At 39.1% G+C, this 20155-nt stretch overlaps 1 protein-coding gene across 1 annotated transcript in view; it reads left to right on the top strand.

Annotated features, from left to right (window-relative positions):
* UBA6 (ubiquitin like modifier activating enzyme 6) overlaps window positions 1-19741 on the top strand; it is a 31220-nt gene extending 11479 nt beyond the window's left edge. Inside the window, exons 12-34 of the mRNA XM_065836463.2 lie at window positions 339-401; window positions 1446-1522; window positions 2172-2238; window positions 2646-2789; window positions 3782-3849; window positions 4135-4213; window positions 4403-4483; window positions 4867-4944; window positions 6229-6410; window positions 6998-7103; window positions 7809-7898; window positions 8001-8081; window positions 8692-8820; window positions 9391-9442; window positions 9528-9591; window positions 10444-10513; window positions 11214-11285; window positions 12427-12544; window positions 13381-13574; window positions 14219-14346; window positions 15181-15268; window positions 15642-15736; window positions 17280-19741. Of these exons, the coding sequence (XP_065692535.2) occupies window positions 339-401; window positions 1446-1522; window positions 2172-2238; window positions 2646-2789; window positions 3782-3849; window positions 4135-4213; window positions 4403-4483; window positions 4867-4944; window positions 6229-6410; window positions 6998-7103; window positions 7809-7898; window positions 8001-8081; window positions 8692-8820; window positions 9391-9442; window positions 9528-9591; window positions 10444-10513; window positions 11214-11285; window positions 12427-12544; window positions 13381-13574; window positions 14219-14346; window positions 15181-15268; window positions 15642-15736; window positions 17280-17415 (2262 nt within the window). The 3' untranslated portion in view covers window positions 17416-19741. The remainder of the gene's footprint in view (window positions 1-338; window positions 402-1445; window positions 1523-2171; window positions 2239-2645; window positions 2790-3781; window positions 3850-4134; window positions 4214-4402; window positions 4484-4866; window positions 4945-6228; window positions 6411-6997; window positions 7104-7808; window positions 7899-8000; window positions 8082-8691; window positions 8821-9390; window positions 9443-9527; window positions 9592-10443; window positions 10514-11213; window positions 11286-12426; window positions 12545-13380; window positions 13575-14218; window positions 14347-15180; window positions 15269-15641; window positions 15737-17279) is intronic.
* The last annotated feature ends 414 nt before the right edge of the window (window positions 19742-20155 follow it).

Below are 20155 nucleotides of genomic sequence, written 5' to 3'. Positions count from 1 at the left end.
CTGTGCAGCAGTAGCTTCCAGCTCTTGCTGAGCTGGGAAATTCTGCAGGCCACCAGCCACTAGTTGCCTATAAAATCTCTGCTAGGCAACCTTGGAGCTGTTTCAGAAATTGAGTCTTGGCACCAGGATGTGAAATATATCTGTGACACATATGATTGACAAAACTTGCAGTAGATGATTATTTATGCATCTTCTGTGGCATTAATTAATGGTGTTATAGAAATGCTAGAAAGAAAGGGTATTTGGTTCTTAGTCTCTCCAGGAATTGTTTTGTCAGGTAGCAGTGACTGTCGTATCCCTAAGTGGCGGTGTTGTAATCATGAATGCTGTTTTTGCAGGAACGGTTGGAGAAGCAGCTAACAAATCCATTATGCCTTGTTGCGGATTTTAGCAAACCTGAGGTAATTAGCTTGTTGAGATTTGGGTGTAAGTGCTTGAATGTTAAAACTATGTGGAATGTAATCTGCAGCTTTACATGCATAACAATATAATTTCCTAACTCTATTCTGTAGCAGCTAAATATAAGTTTAAAGAGTGAAATAAGAGCTGGGTATCAGTTCATCTGGTCACACAGAATATACATTATGGTTTAGATTGTTGTGGAAGCTTGTTATTTATGGTCTGCACCAACTATATTGAATATGCATTGCTCAGTCTCCTATGCTGTTTAAAATCTCAGGATTTTGATAAGTCTTTAATTCGTGGATGTGTAAATTTTGCAAGTGCCACAATGACTTCCTGTATTTAATGATGATGTTTGGTTGTTAAAAATCACATTGTAATCAAAGCTTGGATAATCAGAAGTTGATCATGTGTTGGTTGGGAGCTGGAGTGAACAGTGTGAGAATGTTATTTTTCCTTTGAAAAAGATTCAGAGATATTTTTCAAGTCTGAGAGGAAGCTTGCAGTATTTGCCTCCAATACAGTTCTGGTGAAAGATTATGGACATACAAGGCCCATAAGTCTCAGGCTCATTAGAATTTTAACCTAAAAAAAGTAGATGTAATGATTTTTGTTGTTGTTTGATGATGCAAACTCTGACTTCCCTGTTTGGATTTTCTGCTTTTGATCCTTAATGCTGGGCTTTGATACTGAGGTTTGGCAAAATGCAATGCGATCTAATGTCTAATTAAAAAAAGATCACTGGATTTTGCAATTTCAGCACTGAATTCTTTTGAAGACTCACTGGACTCAGTTGAAGTGGGTGCTGAATGTGAGTGAAGGGTTTTGCATTGTTACTGAGTAATACTTGATAATCTTAGTTTGTAAGAACACCTGTCAGGTATTTCAAAATCACTTTTTAATGCTATTTAAAAACTTTTTTGGAGCAAAATGACTACAAAATGAGAAAGTGAAATGGTAACAGAAGAGTTCAAATAGTTGCTTTTGTTTCCTTCAGTTTTCTCATGTTTCTAACTCATCAACGGCTACTGTTTTTCTAACAGGCACCTTTGCAGACCCATGTTGCCATGCTTGCCTTGAACCACTTCCAGGAGAACTTTGGTCGTGGACCCAACATTGGGTAATGCAGCAACCTTCTGTTCATGAGACCTTAAATTGGACAGATCCCTTTTTTTACTGTAGTTACTGGTTAGATGTGCAGCAGGGCACCTTGTCTGTCACTTAGTAGATAACATAGAAACAATAAGTTGAAATTTAGATGAAAAATGTTACCTGATGCATGTGTGGGTTAACAGGGTTTTGCCAATATAGCAATAGCACTTTCTGGGCCCAGGTAGACACAAAATCCTTCTGGTGAGATTCTTCTCAGTTCCATTTTCTTCCCATTGTAGAGTTAATATGGAAAATTTGTTTCAGCGATTCCTGAATTACCCTATAGCTTACAGATGTTTTTTTTTTAAAGGTCTAAAGGATTTGTTTATAATTTTCAAGGTTATTTTTTCGGCTGTAGTTCTTGATTTGCCTGATTTTGGGTTAAACAAGACAAAACTGATTACAAAGTATGAATCTTAAAACTGGACTTGCACAGGTGCTTCTCCACTGAGAGTCTTGTTCTTGAGCTAATAATTCTTTATTGCTCACTGTTAAAGACAGTGTTAATTGCCAGACTCTTGCTGCTGTACCCAGTGCTTTGTTCTCCGTTGGTTGTGTTTCCTAGAAGGGCTCTGGAATGTTTAAGTGATCATTATTGTTTCTACCCGGGTGTCTAGATGCCTTCAAGATGCTGAGGAAATGCTGAAAATAGCCATGTCTATAAGTGAAACACTGGAAAACAAAGTGAGTAACAAATCAGCGTCGTTATGAGTCATTTTGCTGTGCTCATTTACTTGCCTAAAGGTCACGTTTTGGTTGTTTGCCCTCGTTCATCGCTTTGTATCCATCTTTATATGGATCGTTTGGCTTTCTGAAGGTCGTGCAAGGAAACAGGATAGTGTTTCAGCACAAGTTCAAACAAATATTCACCTTATATGAAGGCTGAATTCCGTGGTTGCGTGAATCCGGTTTTTAGATAACTGCTTGTTAGAAGTACAGGGCATACAGTGGATCTGCCTTGTCTGGAAACCATTTTGCTAGTCAGAGTGAAATGATTTTTCTGTCTTTTTCTGAAAAACAATAATCTGTGAAACTGAGCACTAGCTTCCTCGATTGAAGGGCTAAATCTCTTATTATGCCTTATTTTTCAGCCTCAAGTGGATGAAAATGTAGTGAAATGGCTGTCTAGGACTGCTCAGGGGTTTCTGGCCCCTCTGGCTGCAGCAGTGGGTGGTGTTGCTAGCCAGGAAGTCTTGAAAGCAGTGACAGGAAAATTTTCTCCGTTGCAGCAATGGGTGAGGCTGGTTTAGCTTTTGTATCTTGATTTTGATGGTGATGGTATAAATGTATGATTGTGTGTAAATGCTGTATGATCAAAATAACCTAAACAGCTTCTGTAACAGGAAAAAAGACTTGAGACTGAGTTTATGAAAAAATATGATGGTTTTGTTGTGTACAATGAAAGTGTGCCTGGTTTAGTTAAAATTTTCATATTTGGGGTTCAGGTATCACATTCTTTTTTCCCCACAAGCAAGGAGAGTACATGGCTTAAAGGTGTGATAAAGTCCAGTTGTCAGCCCAAGCTACTGTACACAAGAGCTGTGCTTTTAGACTCTCAGGGCAAGTGTCAGAATAAAGTCAGATTGAAAAATTTCACACTCTAATTTGGAGGATTTGGAGGGGTAACGTGCCTCTCAGAAATCAAAAGTTTGTGACTCAGATTGCAGTGGGTTGTTTTCCTCTGTGTCCAGGTGCCTTTTCCAGTTCACTGAAACTGTGAACTGTGGGGAGCTATGTTGGAGCGATAAAGGACTCAGCATTCTGATTGAATGTGAATCACGCAAAGCCATTTATTACAGAAACAAGTCTCCTTATATACGCAACTATTCTCTAATCACACGTCCACGCTCCAAGCATGGATTCACTAAATGAGTATCATGGGCAGTCCACACGCTGGAGCCCCCCGATGATAGGTCCGACAACTCACGCCATGCTGAGGCCGTGTTAATGAAGAAACGCTCCTCTTTCTCACAACAGATTCTGTTCTCAGCTTCTCAAAGTGGCCTTGAGATTCCTTTGGGCCTGACTAATTCAACAACATATCTCCTTCGAACGAAACCCCTCCACAGAGCTGAATGCTGCATAGTCTTCCACTGACAGTAAAATCTTAGTGCTTCTACAATTTCTAGACTCTTATACATAGGAAATATCTACTTTGTTTTTTAAACAAAAATGACAGTGTTTCTCACTGTTTTTTACTGTGTTGTTTTTCTGCCTTTGTTCACAGCTGTATATAGATATGCTAGACATTGTAACACCTCTAGAAAAGATGGGCTCTGAAGAATTTCTCCCACGGTAAATATAAGTACAGTCTGCTGGTTTATCTGCTTTTCACATCTGAGTCTCAAGCAGGCTGGGAAGATGTCTTTTAAAGTTAGTTCTGAGCAGTTTGCTGCAGGGAGGGGATTGGGCTTGAAAATGTCTATCGTGTTTGAGCGTGGGAAGAACAGGGATTATAGGGTATGGTATATAGGTCTGATTCTCTTGGTTTGTGTCAAAGTTCAGTTTGGCATGAGTGATACTACCATGATAAATGGCAGCTAAACCGTTCTTCTGGTCTTCTCTTTTGTGCCTGCATAGGGGAGATAGGTATGATGCCTTGAGGGTTTGTATTGGAGATGCTCTGTGCCAGAAGCTGCATGATTTGAATGTGTTCTTGGTGAGTATACCTGACTTTTGCAAATGCTCTGACACAGATAACATCCACTGTCTTCAAAATAGTGAGAGCAGCCATGATGGGTGCAGCTGCAGAATAAATGGTCCAAAACTGTGATGGGACTTGTCTATTATACTTGTCTTTATGGTTTTCACTTACATTTCTGACTCCAAAAATGTGATTTTTCTCTAGGTTGGCTGTGGAGCGATCGGCTGTGAAATGCTAAAAAACTTTGCACTTCTTGGTGTTGGTACTGGACAAGACAAAGGATTGGTAAGTCACCCGTTAAGTTTACTTTGCTTATTAAAAAGTTACTTGGCAAGGAATAATTAAATACTTTAGACTATTTAAACATTTTAAAAGCCTAAACCTTATCTCAGGTTGATCTCCTTGCAGAGTGTAAAATGACCCCAGCACAGAGTAGAAATTATGTGCAATTAGAAGCAGAACATATGTGGAGCAGTCTTGGTGTATTTTGGATTTTAAACCAGAATTTAATCAGCCAGTGTGAGTATAGGCAGAGCTGTTAGCCACAGTAGATGCCAACAGGAATGCTTTGTTTTGACAAGCTTCTGTGGAGATTTCATCCAGGATGTTGCTCAGTGATACACTTAAAATTATAACTTCAGCTGTTGCTTTTGCCCCTTCTGACTTAGGTTACAATTACAGATCCAGATTTGATAGAGAAATCCAACCTGAACAGGCAATTTCTTTTTCGACCTCATCACATACAGGTAGGTTTTTTTTTGTTCAATAAGCTTTCTGGATTGTTGTTCTGTTTCCCTGTCCTGTCTCCCTTCTGAGAGCTGAACTTGTGGGTGTATATACCTCTGTCTAGAAAAGAGTTAAAGGCTGTAACAAACCCCAGTATCTTTTAAAACAATACTTACACTATACTGGCACCCCACTTGTCACCAGTATCGATCAAGAAAACTTGCTGGTCTGATCTTAATTTGTTCTAGTATTTTTGACTAATGAAATCTCTTGAACTTGCAAAGAAAGAATTGAGTGCTGAATGCTGTTCTGCAGAGGAAGCTGCGATGAGTTAATATGCCAGAAGTGCCTTAGTATACCGTTGAAATTCAGGGCGAATAAAACCAAACAACAAAAAATAGAGACAGCGCAGGCAGAAGTCTTCTGAATAGAAGAGCTACAGCTAATGGGACTTGACCTAAATTGCTAAATTCTGTCTTAATTCAGTCTTCATTAAGGTGGAAGATAGCTTGAGGAAAAAACATGTATGTTCAGTAACTGAATGGTACAGAATTTTTATTTTCTTAGAAGCAGATAGAAAATCCCTGTACTAGCAAACACAGCACAAAATAAAAAAAAGTGGCTCAGTTTTGACAGCAATGGGGAAAAGGGATTCCCCTGCCCAAAACCCAGCAGCTGAATCTTCTGTCTTCTGTTTATGTCTAGCAAATCTGGGAACAAATTACATTTCAGGTGGATAAATAGAACGTGAACAATGCAAGATTTCAGAAACCATGCTGTCTTGAGTTCTGGTGTTTTAAGTACTGACCCCTAGATAATTGAATGTGGTATATTAAAATGGGTAGAACTGTCAGACAGGTGAAGAACTCTATTTCACTTTAGCGTTTGAAATGTGGAATGCCTTGCAGTAATGTGATTATTCACAGGTGTTTGTATGTGCTGCGTAGAGATAGTCACAGTAACAAATGGGTTTATCTGCTGACAGTCGTGAACTGCTCTTTTCTTATGGCACTTTGAGAGCATGTGGCATCAGTTCCAGTTACTTGATACATTTGTGCTGCACCACTTAAGCACTTTCACCTTGTGGTCTCTGACCCGCTACTTTAGATAAAACTAAAAACTAGATTAAGATGACATTGATTTGTGAGGGAGGTGTGTGATTAAAGAATTTCCTTTGTTGTATGTTTTGCATGCTAACATTCTGTCAAAGTCTGATGAGCAAATGAAGGTGATACTTCTGTGTCCCAGATGCTCTTTATCTGGATACTGTTTTTATATATATATGTATGTATTTATAATTTCAGAAGCCTAAAAGCTATACTGCAGCAGAAGCAACTCTGAACATCAATCCTCACTTAAAAATTGACTCCTATATTAACAAAGTTTGTCCAGCCACTGAAAACACGTACAGTGATGAATTCTATACCAAGCAAGATGTGATTGTGACAGCATTGGACAATGTTGAGGCACGGCGATACATTGATAGGTGGGTTGCGGAAAGGATGCAAGGGCTACTTTTCGCGTTCTTACTTGAACTCTGCTTTTTGGTTCTTAATCTTCCCGATCTGGAACTGCTTGTAAGATCTGATAGCAACTTGCTCAGATTTCTCTTGCTCCTTGATAAGGGATGCTGGCTGGCAGGCGGAAGGGGTTCATTCGTGTGTTGGAAACCAGTTCTGCTATCATGCGGCTGGTACAGGTTACATAGAGAGCCTGGGAGTGAGTCCTTGGAAGTAAATAGCTGTCTAGCACCGATGAGGGGGAGAATACTGTGACAGTCTTAAGGCTGAATTACTTATGCATAAGAGTATGCATTTAAATTTATAAGTAGGGATGTTTACATTTAAAGAGAATTACTAGTGCTTCTTTTCCAAATTGGCTCAGGTTTATGGTATCCTCATCTATCTTGAAATAGCTCTTCTTATTTAAGCTCTTCTTTTCCTGAGTTTGGTGCAAGCTTTCTGCTCTTCTCAAGGCTCAAGGAGTCAGTTCTGGCTACACACCGATCATGTCTGCAAGGCAAGAGCATGGTGATCAGTCTGTATCCTGACAATCTGTGTCTTTCCGTGTCAGTCGCTGTGTAGCAAACCTGCGTCCTCTGATAGACTCTGGAACTATGGGAACGAAAGGACACACGGAAGTTATTGTGCCTCATTTGACAGAGTCGTATAATAGTCATGTAAGTGTTTTAAGACCATAGTTTACTTCAATAGCTAGTCCCGTAATGCCCTCTGAGAATTTAATCATTTATATATCTAAGTGGCTTATATTAGTTGCTGAGGGTCAGTACTATTAGGAAATAATTATTATATGAATCGTAAAAGGCGAACTTTGGAAAAAGTCCCAATTCTGAAGTGTTTCCAAGGGACTGACTTTTTTTTTTTTTCTTTTAAATCTCATTTTTAAATAAGAATCTAGTCCCACAATGCATTTGCAAACAGGCGTTGTACTGGTGGGTGTCTTTCTTAAACTCCTTTCTGCCTGCTTGTTTGGTTCTTGGTGACGATCACCTCCACAGGCAGGTAGGAGAAATACAAGTAGGTGTCGGTCTGCCAGTTTCTCCAAGTGTGCATAACAGTTCTGTTTGCCTGGGGAAGCAGAAAAAGAACCTCCAGACGCCTGCAGTGTCCCTCTAAGTTCTTGTGAAACTGCCTTCGCAAGGTAGAAGTTCACTGGTTGTTTTCAAGTGTTGAGTTTAGACTATTCTTCATAAACAGGAAGTCATACCTTAGTTTTCATAAAACAAATTTTGTTCTAAGCATAAGTAAGTCACTTCATATTTTACGACAGTGGAGGTTTAAGTTTACACAGTCTAGTCTTCATGCTGTTATTCGCAAGAAACTTTAATAAATTTGCATTTACCCACAATTCTCCACAATTACAGCGGGATCCACCAGAAGAAGAAATACCATTTTGCACCTTGAAGTCTTTCCCAGCTGCCATTGAGCATACGATACAATGGGCAAGAGACAAGGTAAGGGAATAAGCTTTCATCGTAACTTACTGTGTATTTGGAGAAGTGAGGCATCTGAAATACTTCTCGCAAAATGTGATATTTGTTCTTTTTATTTTCTAGTTTGAAAGTTTATTTTCTCACAAGCCTTCATTGTTTAACAAATTCTGGCAAACATACCCATCTGCAGAAGAAGTTTTACAGGTAGGAGAATGTTACCAAGGTAAAACGCAGGGTTTGAACTAATGTTTTATTCCATTTAATTTCAGTGAGATTTTGGTTATTTTCTGACTTTATTCAGAAAACCCAAACAGCTGTTTGGCCAAGTCATTAATTGATCATTCATTTGAATGGGAATTTCTGCTGCGTCTCATAATTAAGAACTGAAGTCTTGTGCAGGGGCTGCTTCTCTAGCTCCTGTGTGCTCTGTACTTGATATAAAAATATCAGAAATATTGAAGCCCTCCTAACAAATGTATAGTAGATATCATGCTGCACGACCAGCTGTCACAAATGAAGGGAAAACATAGTTTTGAGTGAATTCAGCTGTGTAATATATCAGACTCAGTTGTTTAATATTTTTTCTTGTGAGTCTGTAATGGCTTATGGTTAGCCGGGCTGGTGGAAATATATGAAGTAGAATACAGCACCTGTGAAAAAACCCAGGGAGAGGATCACATAAAGGATTAGGTTTCACAAAGTGATCCACCATTTCGTTTTGCCTGTAACTTACTAAAACTGTAATTACCATTGGACTAGATTGGGAAGAATCTTGTCTGGTTTTTAAGATTTTCATATTTCCTTCTCTATCTAGAGAATACAGTCAGGAGAGAGCTTAGAAGGCTGTTTTCATGTTATTAAAACGCTCAGTAGAAGACCCCGAAGTTGGACACAGTGTGTGGAACTAGCCAGGGTAAAATTTGAGAAGTATTTTAGCCATAAGGTAAGTAGGTAAGACCTAGAAATGAGGTTCTGTTCTGAATATCTGAAATTCTATTCTGAATATCTGGTCCACAGTATTGCTTAAAGTGTGTGTGTGCAATTTGGTAGGAAAGATGTTGTCATGGTGGTGGTGTGTAATTATAAATATATAGTATCTGTATGTATGGAAATCCTGGTGGTAGTTGTCGAGAAATAAACACACCATTCCCGATTGTGAATCAGTTTGCACGAATTCTAAAATGACAACAGGGTAAGGGGAACACTTTGCTCATTGGATTAAGTGTCTTGCTTGGGCTTTGGACAGATGAGATGACATTGTCATCTTTGTTCTGTGACTCTCGGGAAGAGCAAGTCACTCTGTTGTCTAGTAGTACTTGTGTCTTTAAGTTCTCCATCTCAACACAGGTGTCTTAGATAATGTTTTTTTCAAACTTGTTAAATTCAACTATGTGTTGGAATGTCTCAAAAGCTGTATCAAGATTTCACATCATTACTAAAAAGGTGTGATTTAGTGTGGTCATGTCAGTCTGTATGTGACAAATTACTAAAGCTTCTCTGACGTTTCCTCCAGGCTCTTCAGCTTCTTCATTCATTTCCTCTCGATACACGATTAAAAGATGGGAGTAAGTACAAATGCCCCTTTGTGCCTGTTGTGCCTTGCTGTTCCTGATTGCCTAGGATTTCATGTTAACTCTGTCTTCTTCCCAGGTTTGTTTTGGCAGTCACCAAAGAGGCCACCTTTCCCAGTGAAGTTTGAAGTTAGTGATCCTTTGTAAGTATGGTACTGCTTCTGATACGTTTTACAGCTTCCTATAAAACTCACCAACAACATAACATGCAAGACAGCAGCTTCATAGCACAAGAACTTGGGATGGTACTTGACAGGTACTAGTGCATAGTCTTCTGCTGTGGCGGATTTGGTGAACTGTCTCACACTTTCACTGCAGGTAATTTAACTTTCACTGGCATGAGATTGGAGCGTGCTGTGGGAAGTTCTGACAACATCAAGTGTAAAATGACTTAGAACAACCTGTTGCATTTATTGTGTGATGACAGAATTACTGACTTGTTGCTGTCAGATTCTCCTGACCCCATGATAAAATGTAGGGTGTGCGCCAAATTAAATTGACTACCCAAAATGACCTAGTGAAGAGACCTCTTCATCATGATTTGGGTCTGATCTAGATGGCTTGATTATTACAGATAATTTCAAAAATTAATGTGGTGGAAGGATTGAAAAGCCTTGATCTGCGCCTGCTTTGAGAAACTGCCTGGATCGCCATTCTTAGTTTGGGTGAAAACTGAGATAATGGCAAATATTAAAGCATTTCTGAGGTGAAGCTTTTTATTACCATCACCTGTCATGTGAGCATTTGTAGTTACTTTCTTGACTGCAGAGGTTTAATGTGGTTTTCATTAAATAACTGCACTTAAAATTTTCTTAGTTTTAGGGAGGACATCTGAACCCTTCCAAATGTGTCATCTGTATTAGGCTGTGCTGAAGGCTGGAAATTCTGTTTCTGTGTCTATTTGAGATATCTTTGAATGTGGTTGCAAACCTACTTCTGGGCAACTGAAGTGAAAAAAGAACCAAACAAAAATTATCTTTCCTCTTTTCCTTCAGGCACTACGGTTTCATTGTGAGTGCAGCAAAACTCTTTGCAACAGTGTACTGCATTCCTGTCACAGAGAAGGTAATCCATATTGTAACAGTGATCCCATCTCGTAATGTGGATGTACATACTCGGCTTTGGTCTGATGTCCAGTTGCCAGTTCTTTCCAAGAACTTACTAAAGTGATTCTGCAAGTGATCTGTCCTTCAGCACTGTCTGATCAGCAACTGCCTGCACTTGCTCATCTTTATTTAAATTCCGAATGCCTGCACTTGGTTGTCTTTATTTAAATTCCTAATGCGGAAAAGAAATTACTAGTGTATTAGGTGTTTTCAGTAAGCACCGAACTTGGATATTCTTATTTTGATGGACCCATTTCCTGTGTAATGTAATAACTGATCTGAAAGATCTCTTTTAAGGCATTTTTAAGTGTCTTAGCTAAGGTCTGGGAGTTTATTTTTTTACTATTTGTAGCCTATGTGTCATTTATCCTTTGTTTTTCTCATTACCCTTTTTATTTTTCTCTCTAATTGGATCTTCCTGTAAGTCACATGCACTCTTCAGTTGTGTTCAGTTTTCAAGTGCTTCACACCTCTCTGATTCACTATAGCAACTGAAATGTCACTTGGTGTTTCAGTGATGATGTTTCACCAAAACATCATTGAATATTTGTGGGATGTTTTTGTATTCTTTGAAATGCTACAGGTTATACAGTGTTTTTTGCTGGGGGACCTTTTGAGTTGACGTGTGTTTAAACAGTTTTTCTTCTAAACCATTACAGGATTTGTCAGAGGAAACTATTTTGAAGATAATTTCAGCTGTGAAGGTACCAGAGTTTAGACCTTCAAACAAAGTAAGTATGATGTTTACTTTAAAGAAAAAACAAATCCACCAGCAGGGTCTCACATCTCCAACTACTTCTTGCATTGATGCTGATCAAAGCCAAATACAAATTAAAATGTGTTTTGGGGAAACAAGAACATGGCATACAGGACTGCTTTAACTGGATATAGCTAAGGTATCTATGTATTGAATGCTAAATGCAAGATATGGGGGGGGTTGTCTTTCGCAAGTAATTTGTAGCATCGTTTTCAATGCATGGGTCTGATTGTAAGTTTGCAAGCTTCAAAGTTTATATGATTCTGTACTTCTTTAATAAAAGTAATAAAGTGTTACTCATAAGCAACTTTAAAGCAATCGTAGACTAGTGTAAATTTTTTCTTTCTTTCTTGGTAATATTAAGGATGTGTCATTACTTCTATGTTTATTTTTGAAGTGTTACCTTCAAAACAGCTGAAGTATTAAAGTGCAGTGGCTGACATTAGTCATCATTTAAAATTAGCAAATATTCAGGGTGTTTTCATATTCTCTTGTTCAGTGTTAACACTTGTCTCATGAATGCTTGCCTCGTGAGGAAAAAACGATATTTTGGCTCAGAATCTCAGAATGGTTGAGGTTGGAAGGGACCCCTGGGCATTGCCCAGTCGAACCCCCTTGCAGGGGCAGGTCATCAGGGACTGTGTCCCTTCAGGCTTTGAATATCTTTGAGGATGAAGACTCCACAGTGTCTCTTGGCTACCTGTTCAACCATCCTCACAATTTTGGTGGTTCTGTTTAATTGTTTTTTCTTAAAAATGTTTTCTTATGTTTCTTCTGGAATTTTGCGTCTTGCAGTTTGTGCCCATAACCCCTTGTCCTGTCACTGGGTACCAGTCAAAAAGTCTGGCTCTACCTTCTATACTTCCCCCCCATCAGATACTTTTACACATTGAGATCCCGCTGAACTGTCCCAGCTCTCTCAGCCTCTCCTTGTATGAGAGATGCTCCAAGTCTCTTAATGGTCTGTGTGGCCCTTGGCTGGGCTTGCTTCAGTAGGTCTGTGTCTCTCTTAAACTGGGGAGGGAAGACTGCAGGGAAGCCAGGGCATCTAGCACACTTCACATTTGTGCCGTACGGAGTTCATGTGTTCCTCAAACACTGTGCATGACTTGCAGGTTGTACAGACTGATGAGACTGCAAGAAAACCAGATCATATTGCGATCAGCAGTGAGGATGAAAGGAATGCTATTTTCCAGCTGGAGAAGTCCATACTGTCCAATGAAGCTCTGGAAAGTGAGTAGTATAAACCAGCGTCACAGCTGAGCAACATCTTGTGATTGCACTGCCAGCAGCTGGTGTTGATGTCTTTGTTTGGGTAAAGCAGTTCTGTAATTCTGCAAGAAACAAATAGCTGATTTCTGAAGTGCCATGCAGATAACTCTCTTTATTGCTTGATATTTCCCTATGTTTCTGTAATTCTGAGATTCCTGCAAGTTTTAAAGGTCTCTGTTATACCTGCGTCTAAGTACAGCCCTGATGGCCAACTAGATTGCAGATGGACTGAAAATTATTCTGGTATGAGAAGGCTGAGAGGTAGAACTTAAAGGAATAAATCTGAAATTACCCTGAATTGTGAAGACTTTTAAAGTTGTCTTCAGCATCTTCTAGATATGTTAAAATGGGGATACTCAAATCCCATTTTGTGCTTGGCCGCATGAAGAGGTCATTGGGCAACAACTACACCTGTGCATTTTTAGCCTGGGAACACAGAGGGGAAAGATTACCTAACCTCTGCCTCCAATGCTATGAAGTCCACACTGAAATGGTTACAGATAAAGCTTATAGAGGGAATTCTCACAGGAGGGAGCTATGGCAAGGTGGGTACATAAGAAACATCGGTAGGACTGTCCAAAATCTATTCCTGGTGTTGCAAGGAAAATAAAATTGCGGAGCTCTGTTGTTACTTCTTTCATATCTGCTTCTAGCAAGGGAAGGCAAGTTTTAAGTAAGGCACCAAGTTCTAAAATGTGAAATTTTAAATTCAAGGTTCTAGTTCCATAAAATGTATGTTTAGGACCCCTTCAGTTTTCTAATAATAATTTTTGCTCCTTTTTTGGTTTCGTGAGCAGGTGACTTGAAAATGAAGCCCATCTCCTTTGAAAAAGATGACGATAGTAATGGACATATAGACTTCATAACAGCAGCATCAAACTTACGAGCCAAGATGTACAATATCGAACCAGCAGATCGGTTCAAAACAAAGCGCATTGCTGGAAAGATTATTCCTGCAATTGCAACAGCTACTGCTGCAGTGTCAGGGCTGGTGAGTGTGCTTTTTAAAATGCTTAAAATGCTTGTTGCTTTCTCTTGCTCTTCCTTGCCTAAACCCACTGTTGTCTGGATATTGATTAACACTATCCTGACAGAGCCTCGTTAAAGAAATGGCTTATTTCAAACTTAATTTTTTTTTTCTCATGTACTAATACAGTACATCGCTCTTGGATCTAGCTGTGTTAAGCTCTTAGTGCTTCGATTTCTGGATTGCTGACCAGAAAGAGGAGTTGAAGATCAGCGTTTTGGTTTGTTTTCTGGAATTATTACTAACTTCTGTCAGAGTGCTGATATCAGGAGTGTAAAGGATCTATTCTGTGGTAGTTCACATTTGTGCACCTCAGCAGAACTGCATGTTTTGTGGAGGTGTCTTGAATTAAACTATTTGGTAAGAGTTCTATATTAGGAATGCTTTGAATGTTTTAAATATTTTTATTAGCAGTGACAGAATCGATTTCTTGGTGGCATATTTGGGTTGCATCTCCAGATGTGGTTTACTGTGCCAGTTGTCAAAGACATTATTTATTATATATATTTATATTCATTGCTGGCTTCTTAACTAAACTAGTGCTGATCACATAGTACCTAAAACCGGTGTTTGGTCTCATGGAACTGCGTGATTTTTATTTGCTGCAGGTTGCACTGGAGCTCATTAAAGTTGTGGGTGGCTACTCAGCTGCAGCATACAAGAACTGTTTTCTGAACTTAGCCATTCCCATCATGGTCTTTACAGAAACTGCTGAAGTAAGAAGAACAGAAATCAGGTAGGAAGGACAGTGGCAGAGGGTGGTATTTGGAAACCTGCTATTGCTATGCTGCTATGCTTATGACTTAGTGAGCCAGTACAAGAAGTGCGATGTTTGTGTAGTTACTAAATCAACAACCAGACTAAGGCCTTGTGTGCTCACGTTGCAGTACTGTGATGGAACCACAGTTCAGGATCATACTCCAATTAAGTGTTCTAGATACTGGAAAGGTTTTTTTTGATTGTTCTTTAAACTTGGAAGATAATGAATCACTTAGTGCTTGCCATCAAACTCTGTTATCCCTTTGTTATGTACTGCCGAAGGTGTAAGAACCTTAGCAGGCCGTACACTGCTAAAGGTGGAAGGTTTTAGTACTGCCAAGAGTGCCCCAGAGAGCGTTGCTCAAGAACTTTCCATTTGGAAAGTTCATCACATACTCTTCTGTCCTAATTTTAAAAATAGTGATTTTTTAAGAGCTTAAATTTGTTTTCGGTGGAAACTGTGGCTAGCTAGGCTTTCAAAATGTAGGGGAGTTAGATGTGCAGCACATTTATTAATAAACATCCTGTCTGGTGACACTGGACACACTTGTCTTGGTCAATACAAAAGCTATTTTTCAGTAGGTCTGAAAGCTCAGGAAGTTTGTTGTCAGATACCATGTTGACTCAGAGCTCTTAGTGTGTCTTGTCCTTGGGTCAAAAGGCCAGAGAAAAGGCAGCGGAGAGGGAAGAGGTTTTTCCTCAAGATAAAACAACAAGTTGCTAGAAGAGAGAGCAATTCTTCAATATGTGTTTAAGGGAAGTGCCTGAGTTTGTTGGAAAGTAACAAACAACCTTTCTCTTTTTAAAACAGAAATGGGATATCATTTACAATCTGGGACAGGTGGACCATTTATGGGAAAGAGGATTTTACGCTATTGGACTTCATAAATGCTGTCAGAGTAAGTTATCGTCTGTTGTGCTGGGTTAATACAAGATGAGAGGAAAGGGTTTTCTTGTTTTGGGTGGCTGGTTTGGGCTTTTTTTTTTTTCCTTCTTTTGCCAAGTTATTGTTTAAACTGTATTAATTTTGGAAAGAATTAATATCAATGGGAATGTCTCTGAGTAAATATGTCCAAGCTTATTTTCAAGGTTTTTGTTAATTCTGTTGGTTCAAATGTAACTTAATAAAACGTCTGCCATTGTCCATGCGTTTGCAAGCTTTCTGGTTGGGATCCTATGGTTTTGAATTAGCTATGGTATTAGCAATAGTTGTATCTGGTGGCTTGTGCAGCTACCCTAGTCCTTTAATAAGTTTAAATTTGTGAATTCCAGGAGAAATATGGAATTGAACCAACTATGGTCGTACAGGGAGTCAAAATGCTGTATGTTCCAGTGATGCCAGGTCATATTAAAAGATTAAAACTGACGTAAGTATATCTGGAAAATGGATGCAAGGATATGAGTGCAGCTACAAATTATGTTCACTGGTTGTATCATAAGGATGTGTGTCTGACAGCAGTGTTTTCTCTGAGCAGTTGCTAGTCATTAATGTTTGGGAAAGAAAAAAGGTAACTTCTTCCTATAGAAAAAAGAATCTACAACCTGTTGGACCAGGATCTGAATTTACAGCCTGCCTCAGAATAAATTGTTTATATTCTTTCTCTTGCAGCTGTATAAATAATTTTGAGAAAGTGAGGTGTGTAATGAAGACAAAAGTATGGTGCGAAGGCACCTTCTTGTGAATATCAGGATTTCTTATTACCCTGACACTTGGCTTAAACTTTCCATGTAGTTACAGCAACTTGGGGTTCTCTTACAAACAGTCCCAAAGGCTTTATAAGATGTTTCCATGACAAATTTTGGTCTTGCTTGTGTGTTTGTTTTTTCCTAAGGTGTTTAAAGCCTTTCTTTAATATGACAAGTGTTGCAAGACTGTCTTCATTTCGGATTTATAGTGTTGGCTGCCAGTATACTGCTTGAAAGCAGATTTTAGAGACATAGCTATCTGCCTTGGTCTGTAGCTTGGGGTTTCCTCATACAAATGGATATAATCTCAGTATCTCTGCTGAGAAGAGGCAAATGTTTTGTGTTCTTGCAATGGAACAAGTACTTTGGAGAAAACAGCTTTTTGACCTGTGTGCTAAAGGATGACCAGAAGGGAAATCATTCTCGAAGTGACCTGTGAGGAATAGAAATAAATTATTTCTCATATGAGTTGGCAAGAAAATAATTTTGAGACATCCAGCAATACGTAAAAAGAGGTGATTGATTTAACTTCTATTTCAGTATTGTATTGTGCAGCTTCCAAGCAATAGCGGTAGCTTTCGAGACTAGTGGGAGTGAAGGGCAGGGATTGCGCTAGACATGACAAGCTTACCTTAGTTTAAACTCACATTGTGGTCACAGAGGAAGAAGTCCCACATCCCTGCTGGTTTTCCCCCTCGTTGCTTATTTGCCTTTGAAATTCAAGGACTTGCAGAGTCTTGACTCCAACAGAATTGCTTTCCATCAGGACTGTGTATCTAGTGTCTGCATTGAAGGTGATTTCCCTACTAATATACTAATACCAGCCATTATTGGTAGACTGAGAATTTTCTCCTACTTGCTGACCAGAGCCCTACACAGAAAGCTCATTTTGCCTTGTGCCTCAGAAGGACACCAAAGAGAAATCAAGTAGATGAGGAATCCCATCTGACACAGGGCATTTTTCATTTTTGAACTGAACACTTGTTAGTGAACAATGTAACAGCTCACTAATGGGCAAAGTCTGTCAAGGAAAATAGAATACTATTTACTGTACCTCAGGTGGAAGAACAGGTTTTGTGTCAAAATTCAAAGGTAGCTTATTCTCCATTGTAATCTGTTTTTTTAATATGTTGGACTTCATTGTTAGAAGTGAAATTCATCCTGGCCGTGAACTCCCACTGCAGGTTCTCCTGATATCATAAACTGTTCTTCATTTCCTTGTAGGATGCAAAAGCTTGTGAAACCATCAGCTGATAAGAAGTATGTGGATTTGACGATATCGTTTGCTCCAGAGATTGATGGAGAGGAAGACTTGCCAGGACCACCAGTGAGATACTACTTTGTTCAGGAAGACAATTGATGGTGAAGTCCACTCCAGGACCATTTGTTTTGAAAGGAGTGTGCCAATTTTCAGCTATTAAAGGTGGTACTATATCTTTCTTTTTGGTGAAGCCTTAATTAAAAGAAATGGTGAAAATCAGTGGCTTTGCATTGAAGATGAACTGGATTCATGTTTCATCTGCTCCCGTTTCTTCAAAACTGTTTGCTCAAAGGACGATTGGTCATTCTGTGGATGACATGTCCAGTACAGTCCTTAAAGACAAGATTTGTATTAATTTATGGGGTGCTGAAGAAAGCAAGAAGAATGGTGAACCTAATAAATCATGTCCATGTGCAAATCAGGCACTGCTTAGAGAAGAGTCCGAAAATGGAGAAGCTGACATTTTATGATACTCCTGGTGTTCTAAGAACATCTCGAATATATTTCATGTGTTACTTCTCAAACAAGAGTTTCGATCTTGCCATCTACATGTGAGAGTTAATACACCCAACAGATTTAAACTCTGGCTAAAAAAACAAAACAAAACAACAAAAACCAAACAGCTTTACGGTGTTGTTGGTGCTTTATTCAGAACAGTGATGCCGTGTGTCAGAGCAGCTCTCTTAAGTCAGTCTCACCATGGATCCTAAGCTGGTTTAAATTGTCACAGCTCCTCTGAAGTCAGGAGGGCTGGAGTTGTTGATCTTCTGCACTTAGACTGTTCTTTGCAGGAGTACTGCAATATGGGGAAATGGGAACCCGATTGGAGAGCTGAGTTAATGCTGACAACAATAAAATTTGTCTTCAAGGAAGAGAATATGTTTGGTGTGGTTGAGCCTTTCTACCCTCACCAAATGAAAAGCCCTGTAGCAAATGATGACTTTGAAAGGAGGAAAAGATAAATGGCCCTCAGTATTTGTCACAGCTAACCCTGTTTCCTCAGCTGCTCCTTTTGGTACCATTTCCTACTAGCAAATGGTTGTGCTGTATGCCTGTCCACAGAATGAGCCTGGGTTGCACCAAACACTGAGGTTTTTATCATCTTCAGTCAGTTACTAGGATATCTAAGTGTAAAGTATCTGCTAAATCAGAAATAATTAGGGACTGGCTTTGCTGCTGTAGTGAGGCAGAGGTGTTACAGAAGCATCTGTGACACTACCTTATTTTCTCTTGTAATTTAAATACTGGATAGTTGAGCTGCTAGTTTTTGTTTTCTCCCAGTGATGATGGAGTGAAGCTGGAATAAAACCCCATGAACTGGAAAGACTTAATTTGATTAAGCCTTAGGTGACTTTATCTCTTGCAGCTGTTGCAAAAGCTATTGACTGCTTAGTGGTTTATCCTCAATCGTAATGTATTAAGCTTAGGGATATCTTCATGTTTAGTGAACGGTATTGGTCAGGAATTTTACCTTTTTTCCCTTCGTGGTTAGTTGTAGTCAGGAACAACAGCTATTGGGCTGGGCATTTGAACACCAAGGTGTATGGATCTGAATAGTTGGAATTGACACAATTATTCCAATATTTGAGATTTAGTCTTAGTTTTCTGGAAAGGTGTATATAGTTTTACAGTCAGTCTAGTTTATAGCTATAATTGTCTAGATTAGTAATACTGCTTTGTAAACTACCTAACTTATTTTATTTTTTTGTTAAGGACTTCTTTTAGAGAAACTTTTTCAAACAGGAGAAAAGGTGACATTTAGAGGGCAGAGAAGGCACAAGCAGACAGTAAGTTTCCACTTTCAAATAAAAACTGAAAGGTATTTCCCTGTGGCAGTATTAGAATCTGAACTCTGACTGAAATCACTGGTTAGTGCTAAGGATGACTTGAAGGCTTAAGTTGGAAGTGCTATTGCCTCTCACAGTTGGAGGCTGGAAAGTGAATCTTTTAAGTATATCTGTGGGTGTTAACATCATGCTTATACTTTCAAAGTAGCATATAAAAATAGTACTAAGTCTTGGTACTTTTTTGAATGACATCTGATGGTCCTCAGGGTTTAAAGTAAATTTTCAGGTACAATTAATAGAATGACTTTTATTAATGGCAACACATAGAGCTTTGTGAGAACCTTGGAGGTGTTGGGGCCAGAATTTACAGTCATGGCTGGATCTCTGTACCATTCTTACCATATATAACTGTTGGATGGATGTCTGTACTATGAATGGGTTCTGCTCAGTTAAACAGTTGCTGATGGGAAAAACTGAAAATGCACAATAGCTTGACATATTTATTAGCAGACTGTTAAAATGTTCTGAATATTAGTTAATCTAGGGAAAACCTTGCAAGTAATAACCTAAAGGGGACCTCAGATAGAAGACATATTCATGTCAAGTGACTCATTAAAATTGTTTTTCATGTTTAAAAATCTTCTGAATTGGTAATATGGAGAGTGAATCTATTTATATCAAAGATTGTGTAGAGTGGAGTGAGGTGATATAGTGTGAGTTTGTGTTGGATACAGTCCATTCCTCCATCTCTTGCTGCTTTGTATCAGAAGTCCCAGCAGGTGCTCGGGGGGATCACACTGAAAGGGCTCAACCAAAGTGGGCAAGTGAACTTTCAGGGTGTGGGGGTGCTGGTCTTCCACATTGCCAGCGCTGTCACTACCAGTGTTGGTGCAGAGGCTCATTGCACTACCTGGAGTCTCAGAACTGGTTCGTTTGGGTTTTCTTGGCTTTGTAATGAAAGGTGTGTGTATCTAGGAGTGTTTTTTGCCACATTCCCATGCAGCAGCTACAGCTAGCCCTCTCCCTGGAGCAATGAAGAATTGTTTGCTAGA

Source organism: Patagioenas fasciata, chromosome 4, assembly GCF_037038585.1.
Source record: "Patagioenas fasciata isolate bPatFas1 chromosome 4, bPatFas1.hap1, whole genome shotgun sequence".
NCBI lineage: Eukaryota > Metazoa > Chordata > Aves > Columbiformes > Columbidae > Patagioenas > Patagioenas fasciata.
This window is presented reverse-complemented; position numbering and strand designations above follow the sequence as displayed.